Source organism: Etheostoma spectabile, chromosome 7 (genome assembly GCF_008692095.1).
Source record: "Etheostoma spectabile isolate EspeVRDwgs_2016 chromosome 7, UIUC_Espe_1.0, whole genome shotgun sequence".
Taxonomy (NCBI): Eukaryota; Metazoa; Chordata; class Actinopteri; order Perciformes; family Percidae; genus Etheostoma; species Etheostoma spectabile.
Genome location: NC_045739.1, coordinates 18436211 through 18455319, shown reverse-complemented (window position 1 = coordinate 18455319; position 19109 = coordinate 18436211). Strand labels below are relative to the sequence as shown.

The 19109-nt window shown below is 37.9% G+C and overlaps 2 protein-coding genes across 2 annotated transcripts in view; one reads left to right on the top strand and one right to left on the bottom strand.

Moving 5' to 3' along the window:
* Positions 1–19109, top strand: part of mtor (mechanistic target of rapamycin kinase) — a 104557-nt gene that overhangs the window by 25006 nt on the left and 60442 nt on the right. The window contains 1 exon segment of the mRNA XM_032521013.1: positions 755–900. Coding sequence (XP_032376904.1) covers positions 755–900 — 146 coding nt within the window.
* angptl7 (angiopoietin-like 7) lies at positions 3235–6880 on the bottom strand. The gene is made up of 5 exons (XM_032521014.1): positions 6365–6880; positions 4871–4971; positions 4578–4772; positions 4143–4338; positions 3235–4015 (listed from the first exon to the last, which is right to left on the bottom strand). Exons 1-5 carry the CDS (start codon positions 6723–6725, stop codon positions 3843–3845), a joined length of 1026 nt encoding a protein of 341 aa, XP_032376905.1. The 5' UTR covers positions 6726–6880; the 3' UTR covers positions 3235–3842.

The following is a 19109-nucleotide window of genomic DNA, read 5'->3' as shown; positions in this document are numbered from 1 at the left end:
TTAATTTTATGCCTTTCTTTGTCAACATATTTTTACACTAAGTTGTGCATGAAAGTATTCAATGTTTTAAATTTATGTATCCACTCTAAAATTCAAATGGTGAACCAGATGCAAAACAGAGTTCATGACTGCAAATAACAGAACCTACATATAGGTGCTAAGTAAATTTATCAATGCAAAAACAAGAGAAACCCCCCAAGTCTCCTCATTTGCCCACATTATGCTTCTCAACAGTAACATTAATAGAGAGAGCGGAACAGAAAACATTGCTATCATTGCAACATGGCTACTATCATTGTGATAAAAATCAGAACAGCAACTCTGAAGGAGAGAACACTTAAAACCACAGCAACACTTTTTCCACCGATATTGCAAGACTACTAAAACATTAACAGAAAGCCTTTCAAGATGCTACTTTCCCCCTTGTGAACGGTTTGACCACACGTGTTGAGCTAATTAGTGATGGTACTGTTACGTTGAGGGCTGAGACCGTCATGGCTCGGTCATAATAAAGCATTTCAGCAGGGTTAACCCTGCTGTGACGCTGCGGTAGAAACACATATTTTAAAGTGTTGTATTCTGGGTCAGTGGACTTTTTCTGCAGGCGACCAGACACCCCTTTTTACAGTAACTCAATTGCTTCACCAAACAACCTTATTTCAATCCTTCACAGTAATTATGTTATAGTGTACGTTAAATATTACAAATTACAATTACAAATTGGTTATTTCATTGAATTTATTTCCTTTTGAAGGGCCCTCTGCCCCTCAGAGATGATAATGGCATTGTGCTGCTTGGCGAGAGAGCTGCCAAATGTCGTGCCTACGCCAAGGCTTTGCACTACAAAGAGCTGGAGTTTCAGAAAGGTCCTTCTCCACTCATCCTGGAGGCTCTCATCAGGTAGGTGGTCTGAAAACCTCAGAAGCAGACTTTCAGTCTGAGAAAAAAACATGTCCTTTAAAACTGTGAGAAGTTGAACTTAGTCTTTCTTCATAACAGTATTTGACAATTTTCCTTTACATAAACTTATTGTATAATTGTGTAATTTCCTCTTTTGGTCCAAGTTTAGCAGTTTTTTTTAATTTAAATTATAGTAGAGTCAAATTAATATAATAACTTATTTCAAAGCTGTATGTAGCTTTTAGTTTTGAATAATTATTTAACTTTGAAGGTAATTATTTGAGATCATAACATAATTCAGTGTTAATAAGTCAGAGGTCTCCTGTTAGAGTAGATTCATCCTCGTCACAAATCTAGTTTTGACAGGTCCTTCTGTGATAAAGAGTTATTGCATTAGAAGATATTGCTTAAAGACAAACAAACAATTCTCTCAAAGTCAATTTTTATTTGAATAAAAACACAAACATGTATACTACACATAATCCTCCCATAAGCCTTTGATATCTTCTGTCATCTTTTCCATCCTCTTTTCTCATCCTTTATTTTTATGCCTTTGGCATGGCATGGAGAAATCTGTTTTCCAGGCATCTAATTGGACGCTTGCCTCCTTTTCATCTACGAGTGTCTGGACTTGTGTTTCTCAGGGGCCTGTTTTCAATTTCTCAGGAGCCTTGATGATGATGAATGATGGGAGCCAGCACTCTGGTGGTTTCAATATCCCCATCTGGTTCTCACCTCTCCAGGATTTCCCATAAAAGATCTAGAGACTGGTGTGCAAAAAGCACCACGTAAACCCGGCTCTACTGAGTTGTCGCAGTATTTAAAAAAAAAGAAAAATAATAATAATATCTGCTACACACTTTTTTAAGATGAGGAGGCATTCTCACTGCTACTTTGGTACCTGATGAGTCATGGTGTTTGTAGATTAGTTTGCGATTATTTCAGGAATTGTATGCTCCTATAATTCAGGGTATTCAATCTGAATTGGTGACATTCATAATTGGGCATATTTTCTATCTTTGGTAACTGTTCTGAATGATGTGTGAGGGATTTTGAGAAAATTAAAGTATTTAGTCTGTGGTTCGACTATATTCTCAGGCACCATAGTTTTGGAAAGAGCCAGGAAAGTGGTCACATTTTCCCTATTTTTACCAACAACAGAGGAACATTGTTAATTGAGCATGCAGCCTATGGTGCTGATGGTACATCATGCAGTGTCATTAAATTGGTGTGGCCATTTGTTTCTGTTTTTATTACATTTAGTTGAATTTGACACTCTAGTGGAAGGAGTTTTAAATTTAGTTTAGTACAGTGTGTGTATGTTCAGATGTATAGAAGGCTGCAAACTTTTAAGCAAAATCTAATCTTTTGTTATTACTGCAAAAGGTGTGTAGATTACACCTGTCTGATTTAAAAAAAAAAAGAAAAAAAAAAGTTCATACACCTTATAAGTATAGTAGTGTGTATATATAAGGTGCATGAAGTGTATAGTATGTGTGTGTGTGTAGATATATGTATATACACAGTGTATGTAAATAGATATACTATATATATACATATACACACACAGTATATATAAATAAAAGTGTATATAGCAGAAGAGCAAAATAATGCAATCCATATAGTTATAGTAATTAAATAGTTTGGCAGCCCTATTCACTAAAGTTTAACTCTTCAGAAACATAACAAGAAAAACTAAAAATTACTTTTGTAGCTGTTGGGTTTCCTAAGTAAAGCTTGTTGGTCATTAGAATTGTGTGTGCCGTCAATAGTAACTGACCTCTGATAGATGCAGTTGAACCAACCACCACTGTTCAAGGTCTGCTTTTGTTGTTGGATATAGAAAGACCCGGTTATTTATCACCATCCAAAGGTCCCCTTTGGCTGTGCTTCATTCCACCGTGGTCATCTTTTCTAAAGGGCAGGGATACATGTCCAGCTTTAATTAGACATTTTCTCACCTTGTAAAGTGAAGAGAATTTCACTAAGCTTACCACTGAGCCTGTGTAGGCAGTGCTCCCTGTCTGTAGGTATTTGAATGCTCAAAGGAATTCTTTGTTGGTTCAAAGCGTCGCAAAACGGTGTTATTGTTTCATGGCAGTCAACCTAGAGGCATTTAAGTTGACAGGCAGAATAGTGTGTGTGGTCTTCTTTCCTGCATTTGGCTGAGGTGCCCTGGGACCTTTTGGCCAAGATGTAAATGACCCAAGAGTCAGAGGGTCAGTGGTTCAAGGTAAATATGTTGCTATTATTGGCCAAGAATGATCACAAAACCTCCATTGAGTTAGTCACGTTTCAACTGTACTATTAAACAAAAAAACCGTTTGAGATGGGTTATACCACTTGTTTCTTTTAAAAAATATGTTTATTTTCTATCACATAAAACAACATAATTACAGAGCTGTACACATTTTACATATCACACATTTTCATCATCAATGGTTTAGGTTTTACAATAAAATGCAGCGTATTTCATAGGAAGTACCTTTGGTGGTTATTCCCATTCCAGCAACTCACAAAGATAATTAGTTCCTACCAGTTTTTAATGATTTATACCTGAACCAGACCAGTCTGGACTGATTCTTGCAACTACCCATAAATGGCTTGTGTTAACTACAACTTACATCCTAATGCTTTCAAGACAAACGAGAGAAGGAATCAAAATCCAGTTACCCATACGGGACAGTGGTAAAAGAGCATCTATCAAAGCTTTTGAAAAATAAAATATTTTACTGATAAATACACTAAATGAACTACAATTTACAATCAACCACAGCAAAAACATTACTCATTCGTCTAACTGAAAGTTAACCAGACCATCACAAACTACATTTTCATTCCTTTCGCAGTCCTGGGAAAGCACTATTTGGTTGAACGGGTATTAGTGAGATCTCTCAGCATTCATGCTTATGATCTTGGTCCAGGACACACAGCTGAAGCACTTATGGTTGAAAATCCACTGGCCGGACCTTCATCTCCACTTTCTTGAGGGAGTAGTTGGACCCGTGCCAGCCATACCAAGTGATCCCATCTGCGTTCTTTGTCATGTGCTGACCGTAGCGGTAAAAAACGCCATTCAAGTTTGAGTCAGTGCAGCAGTTGTACCAGTAGCCACCTGGAAGGAGATGAAGGAAAAATAAATAGACTTAATGTTAAGTGGAAGGAAATATGTTATCTACTATGTATTTACTAATGACTGCACGGGTGGATTTCTGTGGGTTTCTGTGTCATTAATAATTTACCTTTGCGCAGGGAAGCACAGTCATCCACACATTTGTCATTGTCCTTGTTGACGGTGCTGAAGTTGGTGTTGTTGTGGTAGCGCAAGGAGTCTCCAGCGTTCCCGCTGTAGTTGGCAAGGAAGAGCTTGTAGCTGTTTAGCTCATTACCCACGGTAAAAAAGCCATACTGGGCATAGCGTGTCTCTCCATTCCAGTCCTGCATTGGAAAACACATATAACAGGATTTGGAGAGGGACAGTTATAAAACTTGATAATATTGTATGTCATGGTCTGCCTAACGTCTCTAAGAAGGAGTTTGATTTATTATTAATTTTCTTACGATCATTACCAATAGAAACAAATTGGTTCTGTGTTTATTCCCCTTTACTTTTGGTAATGAAATGGGCTGTACATGCGTTAAAGTTTACAAGGGTGCCATGTTTTCCCAACACGTACCTCCATCTCAATCCTGAGCATACTGGGTTGCCTTGTTAGACGGAAGATGTTGTCATTGCCGAGCCAGAAGTCTCCGCGGATGGATCCAAATCCACTTTTGTACTGCTTCCAGTCACGGTTGAATGATGTCAGACCGACTTTGCGCCTTTGGATCAAAGTCCAACCACCTCCATTTGTCTCCATATCACAGAAGACCTGAAATGTAATATAATGTGATGCCTCACTATTACCTTTTACACGCAAAACTACACAACACTGAAATACACAATAATAATAATAATAATAATTCTTACGTTAAGCTCAGGTGTACCCAGAAACTCATCTTTAGGCAGTTTGTACTCGCCAGAAATCTTGTAGTTCTTGTTGTACAGGGATGCACAGTCATATGTGGCATCTGGAAAAAAAGAATCTCTTCAGTTATGATAAAACCATATGCAGTTTCTTAAAAATGTGAATGCCATAAATTCTAACAGCTTTATGGATATTCGAGGGATTGGGCAGATGAAAAAGTGACCTTTACCCCCACCAAAAGCAAAATAGATCAAAACAGAGGGGAATATGCACAGCATGGCTCCGATTTTACATAGTTCCCTTCTTTTACTCCTGTTGCAGTATGGTGATGCCATTAATAGGGCTATGTGATCACTATGGAGCAATGAGCCCAATACTTTAAAAAGTCTGTGTAAAGAAATGGAAACCTTCCACTTCTACTAATCTTTGCAGCTCTTCCTGTCCTGCCCTCCTGCCTCTAATTAAAACAAAAAAAAAGTTTTGTAAAGGCCTCTGTGTTCCCTTTGCCAGTGACATAAATGTGGCCCTGCTAGACCACACTGTTAAGGTATTGAAATAATAAACTACGTCATGCCTGGTTAACCTCTCTTCAGCAGCCAATGCTGATTAGTGGTGTGTAAAGTTCAAATGAATGTCGGAGATGATTTGGCTTTGATGGAGCTCTTTATGGAAAGCCCTCTAGATGGGACTTCAGCTCCAAATTAATGCTTTTGACTGCTGTCGGGCAGCTCAGATAAGTGTGTGCACTGTAATCTACCTTGCAACCAATTCACAATAGTTTTCTGAGACCCACAAAGCAATGAACAAGGCTGATAATAGTTTTTCACGTTAAGATATATCTATATAGTGTCTTGTGTGTAAAATTGTTGGACTATTAAAGGACTGTTTTTCAACTTCTTGTAAATTATTCAAACTCAACAAATAATTGAATTGAAAACTAAACTGAGACAGGCTGAAAATGTTGGTAGACAAAACGTACATTATAAGTCATATCTTAAATATTTGTCCATGTGTGGAAATAATTTTGGAGACCAGGAGTGTGAATTTGACACCAACTGTTCAACAGGCTAAAGAGAGATGATGATGAAAAAAGAGTTGTCATTTATGCACAAGATTTAATTCAATTACATTTTTTTTTTATAGTGTCAAGTCATAACAAGTTATCTCAGGACACTTTACATATAGAGTAGGTCTAGACCACACTGTAATTTACAGAGAGACATCAATTCCCCTAAGATTGCTTTTTGGTGGTGAGAGTAACTGATGATGTTAGAGTCACGGATGGATCTGTTTTACCTTGTGTGAAAATTTTACAAACTCTCTAGGACTATTTTGTTAATGTAAATTGCTTTCATGTGAATTCATTTTGGCAAAAAAAATGTTAAAGAAAAACTTATATCTGCAATGTTTGAGATATTAAGACACCAACCAGCAGCACACAGAACTTTGGTCAACTCCTAGTCTATTACCAGCTGTTAATAAGTGTTGATGCTCACCTGATGAAGTCTGAGTAGCAGACTGCAGGGTTTGTAGCTGCATGATCTCCACACGGTTGTTGATCTCTGAGTACTTGCCTTCTGCCTCCGTGACCCGGGTTTCTTGCTGCCGATTTTGCTTGTCCAGCTCCATTATTTGCCTCACAATGCTCATCAAGTCTGTCTCCTGCTTGCGACTCATCTCATCGAGGAGACTAGTCAGATTGGCCACCTGAACCTTGAGAGAGCGCACCTCATCACAGCACTGAGCCTTGGGCGGCTTTGGAGGGGCCAGTCTCTTCCTGGGATTCTGGGCCCATGTCTCAGCCAACAGGAGCAGTGTGACCCCCAGAGCCACTATGCTCAAATTTACTTTTGACATTTTCTAGATTTTCACAAATCTTTTGATCGCTTTCAGTATTAAAGAGTAGTCTATCCCTGAAGAAGGTCTTTGCCGGAAATATCAAACAGACAATAGCTTTGGCTGACCAGTTGAGTTGGAGCTCCTCTTTGACTCTGTCTTATTTCCACAGTGAAGCCCTCCTCTGCCTGAACATCTTAAATATTTTGCATTTGGGTCCTCCCCCTCTCTCCCAGTGCGCACCAGTCACCGTGCTGACCCTCTCCAACCTTCAGGGTGGAGGACCTTTCCAATCCCTTTTGAGTTTGGTCTTCACATGCCAAGAGACGTGTGAAGTAATTTAAGTACTCTTAATTGTAGGTTAAAAGTGCTGCTGATGCTACCTTTTTTGGCAGATGTTGAAACATGCATGTTTTCTGCAGAGCATTTCAGCATCAAATTTCAAAGGGTATTGGTACAAGGAGAATGGCTTAGTAAAACCTTGAGGATAAAATTGGGCCAAAAAACAGTTTCCATTAAGTGGAAATAATTTGTTCAGGAGAAGACAGGCAGAGTCTGAATATGCTGTCTACATGTGTAAAGGCTTAACATTTTGCCACCACACATGTGCTGCATTTTTTAAGCAGCTAAAATTGTATAATAGAGAACGACAGAACAACAGAATGAAGTGACATTTTTGTTGCTTTGAATGTTAATGTTGCATTCCTACTGCAAAATCTACAATTTAATAATTATTTAGTAGATTGGGGAAAGCAATGTAATTGGACAAATATTCTCATTAATATTCTTTTTTTAATGTCAAGTCTATCTTTTATTTATATACCGCCAAATTACAACAGAAGTTATCTCATGACAGTTTTCATATAGAGCAGGTCTAGACCATACTCTTCTACTAGAGCTAAAATATTAATGGAAGATAAATCAATAATTGTTTTTCAACCTTTAGTTTATTCAGGAGAGTTTAACTGAAAAATTGTCTGTTAACTGACAAAACAGAGGCTCTTCAGATCAATGAATCACTGTCCTGCATAATCACCTTCCATCTAGTGGTTAATACTGCTGCTCTTAGTTTTTTGACGTGCAAATAAATGAGTGCATATGTGGACTCACTCATAAAAACATTGCTCCACAGTACTACAAGTGGTCAAAACTCCACAGGGTACATTTGAGGCAAATATATACATTTTCTAAAAAGGACTAAAGGAGCTCTGCACAATAGTTTAGTGTTTTTGTAATATTGTACACTAATGGAAAGAAAGACTCATGGCACATACAATGGCCATTGTGGTTGGAGCCAAATTTGTAACACCTACAATTGTGGATGGTACAAAGCAGCCTTGTGCCAGTGAAGTGGTTTGAACCACCATTTACAACCTGGTGCTGAATGTGGTGCGTTTGTGTGGCTAAATAACGTTTGCAAAATTCCTGCTTTTGGGTCAGTTTCTCTTTTAACATTTCTACCATGTCAATTGCTGTCTGCGGGTGAAAATAACACCTTTGCGTTGTTAGACGTCAGAGAAGCTTTCTTGAATCTCCAATATGTGGAATTTCTAGCTCATCCCAGCTTCCCTGAGGAGCTGCCAGCCTTGCCAACTTAAAGGAGACACCTTTAGAGATTACGGCCAAAGGGGTGGTTGTGGGGTTTTGGGGTGTATGCCTTGGGCATTGAGACAATAGATCATGCATGACTTTTATGATACTCAGCTATGTGTGATCATTGCTGTGCAAAATAGGTGAACTGCCATGATGAAGTGCCAGAGTATGCTGTAAATACAGGGAGTTGTGCGTAACAATTTTAACTGAGACATGGCCGAACCAGGACATTCCTGTCAGTTTCTACTTGAATTTTATGGCTTTGCACTCCTCCACATGGACAGGAATGAATTGTCTGGCAAAGGCAGAGATTGAGGCATACAGTATAGGTATGAAAACACATCAAGCTTCTCTTTTTAAGCCTTTAAAGACCAATAGATTTGCCTCAGATTTACCCTGTGGAGTCTGTGACCACTCACACTCAGTAGCACTGTGGAGCAATGTTTTGTGAGTGAGGTAGTATCTAGTGTATGTTCACATGGATGATGCAAAACACATTCCTGTTGGGTCTTAAACTTAACATCTGTAAGTAAAAATATTTGTACAATTGCACTATTTGCAATTCGAGACACCATAATCCCCAAACATGTATCCCTATTTATGCCATGGCTTGCATTTTATTTTTTTGTACTGTACATCACCCTGCATTGTACAGGACAGCATGAGACTTACTAATCCTGAGTAAGTTATAAAAATGTACTGTTTGTAACCCATAGAAGCACAAAGCTTGGAGCTGAGGGGCATATAGGGTTGATGGAATATCACCAATGTGCAACAAATATAAAACTTGACTCTCTGTCCTCAGTCTCCCATTTTACTACATAATCTTGCATTACTAGCAGAGACCTTGTTGGTTTTTATTGACCATAGTCCTTTTGTGTCCTTCCTGCCAAATGTTTGGCAGGCCTCCCTCACTTTTCCTCACTTGGTCAAGCAAACAAATAAAGAACCACTTTTGATCATTATGCTCTGCATCATCTTTGTATCATGGAAACTGCGGTTCAGAGCACAAATTGCCAAATATTACATACTTAATGGTCTGTTATTGCTTTGATGTTTCACAGTGTCAAAGCTAAATGTTTGGATGTGTGTAGTTCCTTTAACTGGATATTTTGATCCTTGAATGTTGCTGGCCACTGTTTTCAACTGGTCACCGCGTTGCAATTTCCTTGTGCTTTTAATTTCCTGGATTTGTTTGATTTGTAAGATGCATATGGGAGTAATAATCTATTTGTCGTCTTTATACAAACATAATAGGTTGCTTTCATGATCAGTTTGCTGCAATGTTTTTAAATGCCAGAAAAAGTCTGTACTCTGGTAAGATCATAGGCATGACCCACCTCTCGATTTTCCCTCAGTGTCAAAAAAATAACAACAGCAACTTTCCATAATGTCATGATCAGCCCCAATATTTATGTGGCTCAGTCACATGTATCTACTGGTGCTTGTAGCATAAAACCACAAAACAAATGATGATGGCGATGATTGTAGGGAAGGTCCAGTCACCACATGATGATCTCTTGGATATTCATTCTTGCCATTATATTTTAAAATCATCCTCTGATATCTACCAGAGAGAAACTACTTAAAAGTAATCCAGTTAGAATAAGTATATTTGCTATGATATGTTAAATATAATTGAATTGCATTAAAAACTAGTTCCAACTCAAAGTTTACTGGTCTAAATGTTTGTTCTATTTTCTATTTTAACCTTAGCTTCTGTCAAAATAATAGCTACAGTTGACAGATGTTTCTAACTAATAATATTGCAAAAATAATGTAATGTTTGATGGTGTGTAGTGCCTGTTGACCTCACTATAAATCTTAACCTTAAAGGAGAGTTCCGGTCAAAGGCAAGTTTTAAACATGTTTTTTGCCTCTTAACATGTTCATAATGTCATTAAAAGTGCCTACCATGTGCAGTGATGCCTTCTGAGTGAACACAGTGAATTTGACTGCAGTAGATGTGAAAGAAATGCATAAAAGTTGTACTAATTCAGTTGTGATTAGTTCCGGTGTTAAAACGGCAGTTAGAGTGCTTAGGGACCGTAGGCTCTGTTAATTACATTTTTAACATGTTAAGAGGCTAAAAACACGTTTAAAACTTGCCTTATTTAATCCTTTTGGGTTCTAACTCTAGCAAGAGGATAACATGGTGTAAGCAGCACCAATTGTTTTTGTTTTTCTCTCTACTGACAGCACTCCAAATTTACAAATAGAGCTATGTGTTGTAATCAACCGGAATTCTCCTTTTAAGTCATTGATGTGCACCAGTCACTTGGAAAAATGTGGATAATTTGCCTTCCTGGATTTTCTCATTGGGAGTCACGTCTCACTCTCCAGCAATGCATCCCAGCGGCATCATTTTCCTCTGGTCCTGGACTCTGTCATTCAGTGCTTGTACAAGAATGTCCAGATGGATGCTGTTTTATATGTTTAGCATCACGCTGTTTTCCCCTTCAAAACAGCTTCTTTAAACAGCATTTACCCTCTAACTATGTCTCACCAAGCTCTTTGTGAAAAATGCATGGCTCCTCTTAACATTAGAGGTATTCGCTAAGCCTACCCAAAGACGCCTTCTTTATATGACTTCCTTGGGAAGCCCACACATTTCATTGAACAGATTTTTTTCATTTGCCCTGTAAGACAGGTTGGACATCATGCTGTGCTTTGTAGCAGTCACCTAGCTTTGATAAGTGCGAGCTGACAAAACAAAGTGTTGTTAGTCAGAACATTCTCAAGGCTTTTGTGTCCCTAAATATAGTGGAAAAAACGTTTTGTAATCAAACAGTGACCACCGGGGCATGGCTGTCAGTGGAAAACTCATGGGTTCAATTACAGGAAAGGCAGGAGGTAAAAGCAGGAGCCAGTGGATTCCAGGGCCTCTATCTCAAAACTTTGAATTACATAATCTTTATTAACAGTAACCTATTCCACCTGTCAGCTCTGTCCGTGTAGATCCTCAGTTTGAATTCTACAAATGTTATTGTTTTGGCTTATTTGAAGGCATTATATTTCCTTGTAGGGCTTACACTCAGGATTTTGTGAATCATTAATATATTCTGTGTTTAGATAAACAAAACACATCAAAGGATGGAAATTGGAAATGGGCCCCCTGTGATTCACTTTATGATCATTATTTAGTTTTAAGGCAATTTTTGTTTTTTGCTAGATTTATTTTACATTAATAGATGCTATTGGTACTGGTAGTTTTTAACACGGTCTAGCTTAATTATTAGCAAAGCTTGAATTGAAATTACATGCCTACGCTATTATGAAATTACTATGGGATGGATATTATGTTTTATAAGATAAGTATACCTAGATTACCATGGGTTTGAATTTTAAAATAATACATTGCACAGTGATGTGCATCTCAGTTAAACCTGGTCACGTATAGGGGTGAAATAAACTGTTCCACATTTTCCATAATGAAGGAGACAGTATGCACCAGTGTATCCAGCTCTTAGAGTGGCAGACTTCATGCCCTGGCAGACCATCAAGAGGTCTGGTGGCTTAAGCTGGAGATGACTACCAGGTGGCGTCTTGTTGTCGCACATCGTATGCAGGTCAGGCAGCGGCCGTCTGCTCGCTACCCTTCAAACCAGTAGCTGGGGCAGACAGTACAGGAGGGGAAGAAGGGTGGATTAGCCACTATCCCTATGTAAGATTTCCTCCTGCTTTTTGTAAGCACAGTTGGCCATGTGGCACTTCTTCAGAGAGACGTTTCGTGACACTGGGATGTAAAAATTGTGGGACAAAAAAACATTTGTGCCACCATCTAAGGATCCAACTGTTTTTAGCTTTGTGGGTATTCTCAGGCAGGTGATCCCAGGCATTTAAGTAGGTCTAACCATTAATCAAGGTGTGTGTGAAAATGCAAAAAAAACTCTTACTTTCTTTAATAAAGCTGTATAAGCTTTAACTACTTCTGTATCAAGCTCCATGCGTTTAGAATTCCTCAATAAATATGAACACAGTGTAACCAGCTCAAGTATAAAAACTACAGATATACTAAATACTTTTGCCTCTTTGAATGGGTAGTGCTTTGTTGCTTTATGACTCTTATGTGAGACAACTGCACACACTACTTGTTCCCATTTGTTTTGGACAAAAAATCAATTATAGCACGAGTCAATGGAACAAAATAAAAAAGAAATATCAAAGAACTGGCATCTTTCATTGGAAATCTTTAATGGATAATTCCACTCAAAAAATGGAGTCAATGTGTCACCCGCAGAAACCAGAAACATAGTATACAGATGCCTGTGTCTACATGGCAACAGCAGCATTCCAATGAGGTAGCTGTAAGGATTTTTTTTTTTTTTTGGAGGCCACTAGAGACGCTTTTGTTCTGTTGGCCTCTTGACCTGAAGGTGAGGAGCCCAGGAGACACATTCTGCAGTGGTGTCCCAGTGTGGTGATACTGTGGTGTAAACATGGGTGGAATGGTTTCTCCGGCTGATGTCTCAATGGCCCCTTCTAACACGTCAACTTCCTTGAGAAAACAAAATGTTGCGTGGAATTATGCAATCAATCTGTTTTCTCTATATGTACTATATCAACAAAGAGATTTTTCATTATTTGCGATAGCCCTATTTATTTGCCCTTTTCCTATGTACAATTCCACATTTCAAAGTACAAAATTTTATGATAAGCTGCACTGGGAGAGCTGATTTTGGTCATTTTGAAGAAATGGTTTCAAAGTCAAGTGATACTAAGTGTTTCCTTATGCTTCGGCATCTGCTCGGTGACAAAACAACTACCTTTTTGACTTGACGTTTTTGTAGAACTGAGAGACAAAGGGCTAGTCAGATGGTGTCAGAGATGAGTTCAACCCTCCTTTAGCCACACATGTTCCAGGGCAATCTGGAAGGAAGCAGGTGAGGTAACCACTTTCTAACCCTCCATGCTTATCTCATGCAGTGAGGCACTGCTTTTTTGGAAGACACAGAGGCCTATATGACTATTTGAAGATCTATGTTGTGTTCATGTTTTACAAGTTTAAGATTTAAGTCCATATTTTAGATGGTGTTTAATTTCACTATTCATATGATATTGTCTTGTTAGTTACTATCTAAATAAAAGATGGAGTGTTAGGTATTTCACAACATTTAAGAGCTCCTATTATGCTCCTTACTGTACCCATGGGGTCTCCTAAAATAGTTTTACATGCTTTGATGTTCAATAAACATATTTTTATGTTTCTCATACTGCCAATTGCTGCAGTGCCTCCACCTGAGCTTCCTGAGGCAGCACCTATGGGCAACACATTTGAAAAACTACAGCTAAGTGAGTTATATAAAACCTTTCATTTTAGTGAACTCTGTGTACACGAACAATGTTCTCAATGCTCAACTTCATGTGTAGAGCCCCTGGTGATACTTTGAGTAAAGTTTCACATTGTGTTAAGACTTCTTAGTGTTTTAACCCTCATGTTGTACTCGGGTCAAATTGACCTGTTTTCCTATATCAGTGTTCTTTTTAATTACCCAAAATAACATGATTGATTCCACACAACGCTCTTTGGCAAGTACTACTTTCATTAATTTTTGGGTGTCTTATTCAATTTTATAACATTTAAAAAAAAAAATGTAAGTGGTTTTGAAATAGTATTGAGTAAAAGTTGACATATTCCAGTCGGTAATTATCCATCAACATACATTCCTTCAATTTTAGTCTAAATAATTCCTAGTTTCTGCTTTTCTAACTCAAATATTAGGTATAATTTCCTATAAATGAGGTTTAGTGACCATAAATTCCAAAAGTAACAGTAAACTAAAGTTAATAAGTTTGTTATGTAGTGTTGAAAACGTCAAAAGAAGTGACAAACATTGGGGAAAAAAAGGGACAAGAATGTAAGAAAAAGTTAAAAACATTGATAAAAAGTGTCAAAAGTGTTGATTTTCAATTTTAAGGGGACACAAGGGTTAAAAATTTTGATTTTCATGCTATCATAGAAGTGCCCCTAGCTCTCCCATTCAAAAGGCCATTTGATCGAAAATGAGAATATGGTAAATCTTAAAAGTGACGAGAGTTACGCATTAATCAAAGAATTGTATTTCTGGGCTTCAAACAGTTTAAGATAAATTTGTTGTTTTGACTCTTAAAAACAAATTGTAAGAAAGAATGTCAGTATCAAGGAACAGTATTTTTTAGATAACTCATTTGTACAAAAACAAAGCAAAAGGCTTGACCCCAAAAGCATGTTGATTTGTCTTTGTTTGAAAGGAATAAATCAGCCTTGCTTTAACCTGCCTTCATTCGTCAACTGATTCACGTGCCAGTAGTACAGTATCATTTTCTTTCAAAGCTCGTCTTGCTGCTAAAAACACATCCAGCTGAAAAATAGGACTGTTTTGGGCCCATTAATGTCAATTGTTTTCTAATTGCCCATGACTGATGTCTGAGTGAGATTGTCGGTGCAACTTTTTCTGGACGGAGAAGGAAAACAAATGTAGTTCATCCTACGCTGGTCACTGATAAAATGAACAAAGGAGAATCATTTGATTTAAGACTAATCAAGGTAGCCATCAATCTTGCAAAAATGCAACACTTGCTTTAGTCCAGCACTTAGTAAGCCGTGCGTGTGTGCATGTGTTTTTAATGGATTTTCATACTTGTGCCACCTGAATAAGAGAATTGTTTTGTGAAACGCGCTGTTGTGGTGACTCCCGATTGACATGTTTTCTTGTAAACATTAGGTCATCTTGGATGGGCCTTCTCATGCCCTGTTGTCTTGGGAAGTGTTTGTTTCAGAGACAAGCAGTGTAGTTAGTGTTGTCAGCAAAGTTCCAACTCCACACGTTTCTTATTTGTAGTCTGCTCGGACAATGCGTATGCAATGGAAAGAACTTGCCTAAGGTGCTAGATAGTTGGATTTGTTCTGCCTGGGAATATTGTTGATTGCATTTTGGCTGCCACACAAATTAATGTTTTTTTAGGCACAAAGTACAAAGAAGGGTCAGACAGCTAGTTTCACTTCCTGCAATGGAGCAAAGGTAAAGCTCAGTGGTGTGAAAGACCAGCCACTGTAATGGACCAGCTAAGCAGTTGGTTTTCTCCTTAGTCACATGTAATGATTTGTAAGGACCAAATATAACATGAACCAAACATTTTAAATGTATATGGCCGCATTTTCTCTCTTGTAAAGTGATCAAACTAACTTCTCGCCCAATTCCACTAGTTTGTGATTCACATTGTGATTTTTTTCATATTTAACCTATACATGCAGTTCAACTCTCCTACATATTTGAACCGTTTTCTAGGTTTTTTATGTGTGCATGCTTTGACATTGCAGTAACTATATTTGGCAATTCACAACTTGCACTTAATGAGAGACCAGCAGGACAGGTGTCAGTGCACTAGACTTTGATGATGAGTTAATCTACTTCCATAAAAGCTTGTTGATAACGTTTGCCATTGCTATATAAGATGTTTTTAAGAAATATCCAAACTTAAAAATATGTTTGCAGCATTTAAACCCAAGGTGAATCAGTTCAATGGACCTTAATTCAGCTTTTCCTTGAACAGTGATTAGATAGCCCTTCCCATTTCAAACTTATTATGTTCAGTATTATGGAATGGAGTCAGCACTTGGCAAACAAAGGGCCAAAAAATCAGTAAGGATTAAGTGGATATCTTCCTAATTAGATTAAATTAGGTCCAGTAGTAAGGCCCAATTTTTCCTTTCTGTGAGATTCACGTACATCTTACCCTCTCTGGGGGGGAATATCTGCAGCTTCCTAAGGGATCACATTCTCTCCTCAACAAAATACCCAAGCCACTTTAGAATAGTTGAGATGGGGATTAGGGATTATTTTAGTAGAGTAGAAGGGATTTTGTTTCTATGGTTTAACATTTGAAACAAAAATATAAATTTGGACTCCCACTTGCTGCTTTCTGACCCAGGGTAACCATAGCTAAATGTATTATATTAATCAGAATCTTATGTGCGGTTTTAGAGTAAGCAGTGTGATAAATAACACCGCTAACTAAAGTGGTTTTCTTCTCTCTGTGTTGAAAATTTAACTGCATGCATCTACCTAGGTCCCACCTGAAACATTCAGTTAACATTTCTGATTAAAATATGCCAAAAACATACAACATCACTATAAATCTTTGTATTTTTAAGAGCCATACACGAGGCATGAGCCTGTTTAAGGTGATTGTTTTTCTTTCTTCACTGGTCAGAAATGTTTAAATAGCAATGATGCAGTTCTCTGTTTTTGTAATAGAAGGGCCAATAAAAAAGCGCGGTGATAAGGTAAGATGAAAGACCAACTGTTCTTTTTGTATTTGGCCAAATGTAGGTATAGGTTCTGCATGTGTCCTGTCAAATATGTGATTTAATTCACTCTCAGACTATTTTGTTTTGTTTACATTAAAGAGTCTGTCTGGCCTTCTGCATTTTAGAAGTATCCGCTATCAAGGATCGTCTCTGCTGAACTTCTGTGGAAAAGAGCCGCATAGTTACCTCACTCAGGGTTTAGAATCAGACCACAAAGAAATCTGATTCAGGATACACAGCACATTTTTCTCAATTTCATGGCATGATTTAATAAATCATGACGGTTTTACAATTGTTAGGACTTAAGCTCAAGTTCTTTGCAGTGCCTTGTCAATGTCTCACATGAGCAAATCTGAGAAAAGTTCCAGTTAGGAAGTGAGACTTGTGACCCTGCACGAGAGAGAGGCTTGACAGTGGTTTCAAGAAGTTTTCATCTTGCTAATAGTTTGATGGAGTTTTTACTTGAGGAGAACGTTGCATGAGCCTTGTCATCTGGATCTGTTTAGACTGCGTGTGCATGGAGCTGGCAGCCAGATGACTTTAGCTGAGGGACAATGAAATCTCCTGGGTCCGCAGGAGAGAAAGCCCGTATTCTGATTTTTCTCCTCAGATGAAACCACATCTGGGCAGCTTTAGCACATACCTCTGCAGCTTGTGTGTGGTGTGACATCGAGGCATTGCAGTTATTTGTTCATTTAAAGTTGATTATTTGACAACAAGTAGTAATTTGTTGGTCCAATTTAAATTGCCAAGTATACACAGCATAACATTGTCAGTGATACTCAAAATAATGGATAATAGTTCTGTTCATTGAAGACTGTGGGATTGTTATTTAAATGGTTGCCGAAAGAGTGCATGGTACTCTTATCAAGCCCCTTGAGGGTCACAGACAAATGGTAATTTACTAAAATGAGCTCACTTTTTAATGTTATGCAATCACAAATTTGTCTAGTTTGATTTCCTTCAGGTTGTAAAGTCTTGCACCCGTCATCTGTTTACATCAGGATCTTTTGAAAAATCACTTAAAAAACTAAAGGATGTGAAAGGACAATGTTCATTGTCACGCAAGACCAAAAGATATGAGGGATATCCTGTTTGGTGTAGTTTGTGATAGATCTTAGAACTTATCGATATCAATTCTGAATTTTTTTTACTGTAATACCATTTTATTTTAAGAACACTCAAACAGAGCTATTACTTTTTTAGGAACTTTTACTTACACAATCAGTGTTATACAAATGGTGCAGGGATTAGAGCGTTTAGCTGATGGATGGATTTTGCATGTGGCAGACAATCTCTCTTTCTCTCTTTCTCTTTTTTAAAATGGCGTATGAGATATACATGTAGGGTTTCACTATTGTGACAATACACTTTTGTAGCACACCTGCATGATTGAAGCTACCCCACATGGTACAATTGTTCTTGTTGCATACAGGTACCAAGGAAACATATAAAGAAGGAAGAGTCATACGTCATTTAAATTTTGCATTTGTGCCAGACTTTGGTGCCAGCATTGTTTTCCTTGTTATTGATCTTGACACAGATCATGGCTGTCTCCAGCAGCAGCTACATCATGACATTGTGATACGTGAGCAAACTGGGCAAGTCCGACATAATTATAAATGCAACACTTTTGTTTTTGCCCCTATTTTTCATGAGCTGAACTCAAAGATCTAAGATTTTTTTCTTCGTACACAAAAGGCTCAACCAGGTCAGCTAACCAGGCGCCCCCCATTATTCAGTTTTTAAATGTGGTTTCCTGACTACCAGACTAACAAACATCAAAGTACACTGACCAAAATTATAAACGCAAAACTTTTGCTTTTTCCCCCATTTTTCATGAGCAACTTTTTCTATTTCTGAGTTTGGGCACCCCAGGTAAAAATTTGTATTAATGTGCATAAAGAACCCAAGAAAAGATGGAAAAATCTCCAAAAGACATCAAATGACAGATTAGACATTCGTATAATATGTCACAAAAAGTTAGATTTTATTTCCATCATTTACACTTTCAAAATAACAGAAAACAAAAAAATGGCGTCTGCAAAAGTTTGGGCACCCTGCAGACTTAATACCTTGTACTGCCCCCTTTGGAAAGTATCACAGCCAAAAGTCTTTCAGTTCTTGTTTGAGGTATCTTCGCCCATTCCTTCTTCCAAAACTCTTCCAGTTCTTTGATATTTCTGGGGTGTCTGTCACACACTGTTCTTTAAAGGTCTATCCATAGATTTTCAATTATGTTGAGGTCAGGAGATTGTGAAGGCCTTGGCAAAATTTGCAGTTTACACCTCTTGATGTAATCTACCTTTGATTTTGAGGTGTGTTTAGGATCATTGTCCATTTGAGAAGCTATCCTCTCTTTAACTTCAGCATTTTCACAGATGGCATTAAGTTGGCTGCAATACAACCCCAAAGCATGATTGGACAGAAATTCTTTTCATTAAATTCTGTGCCCTTTCTTCTCCAAACGTACCTTTACTCATTCCGGCCAAAAAGTTTTATTTTAACCTCATCGGTCCACA

What these genes read in the sequence shown, in the direction of transcription:
- angptl7 (XM_032521014.1), bottom strand. Translation starts at nt 6,725, where the DNA reads ATGTCAAAAGTAAATTTGAGCATAGTGGCTCTGGGGGTCACACTGCTC. An exon ending in TGGGTACACCTGAGCTTAAC is followed by an intron (nt 4,773 to 4,870) that starts GTAAGAATTATT and finishes ATTACATTTCAG; the next exon opens with GTCTTCTGTGATATGGAGAC. An exon ending in TGCTCAGGATTGAGATGGAG is followed by an intron (nt 4,339 to 4,577) that starts GTACGTGTTGGG and finishes TTTCCAATGCAG; the next exon opens with GACTGGAATGGAGAGACACG.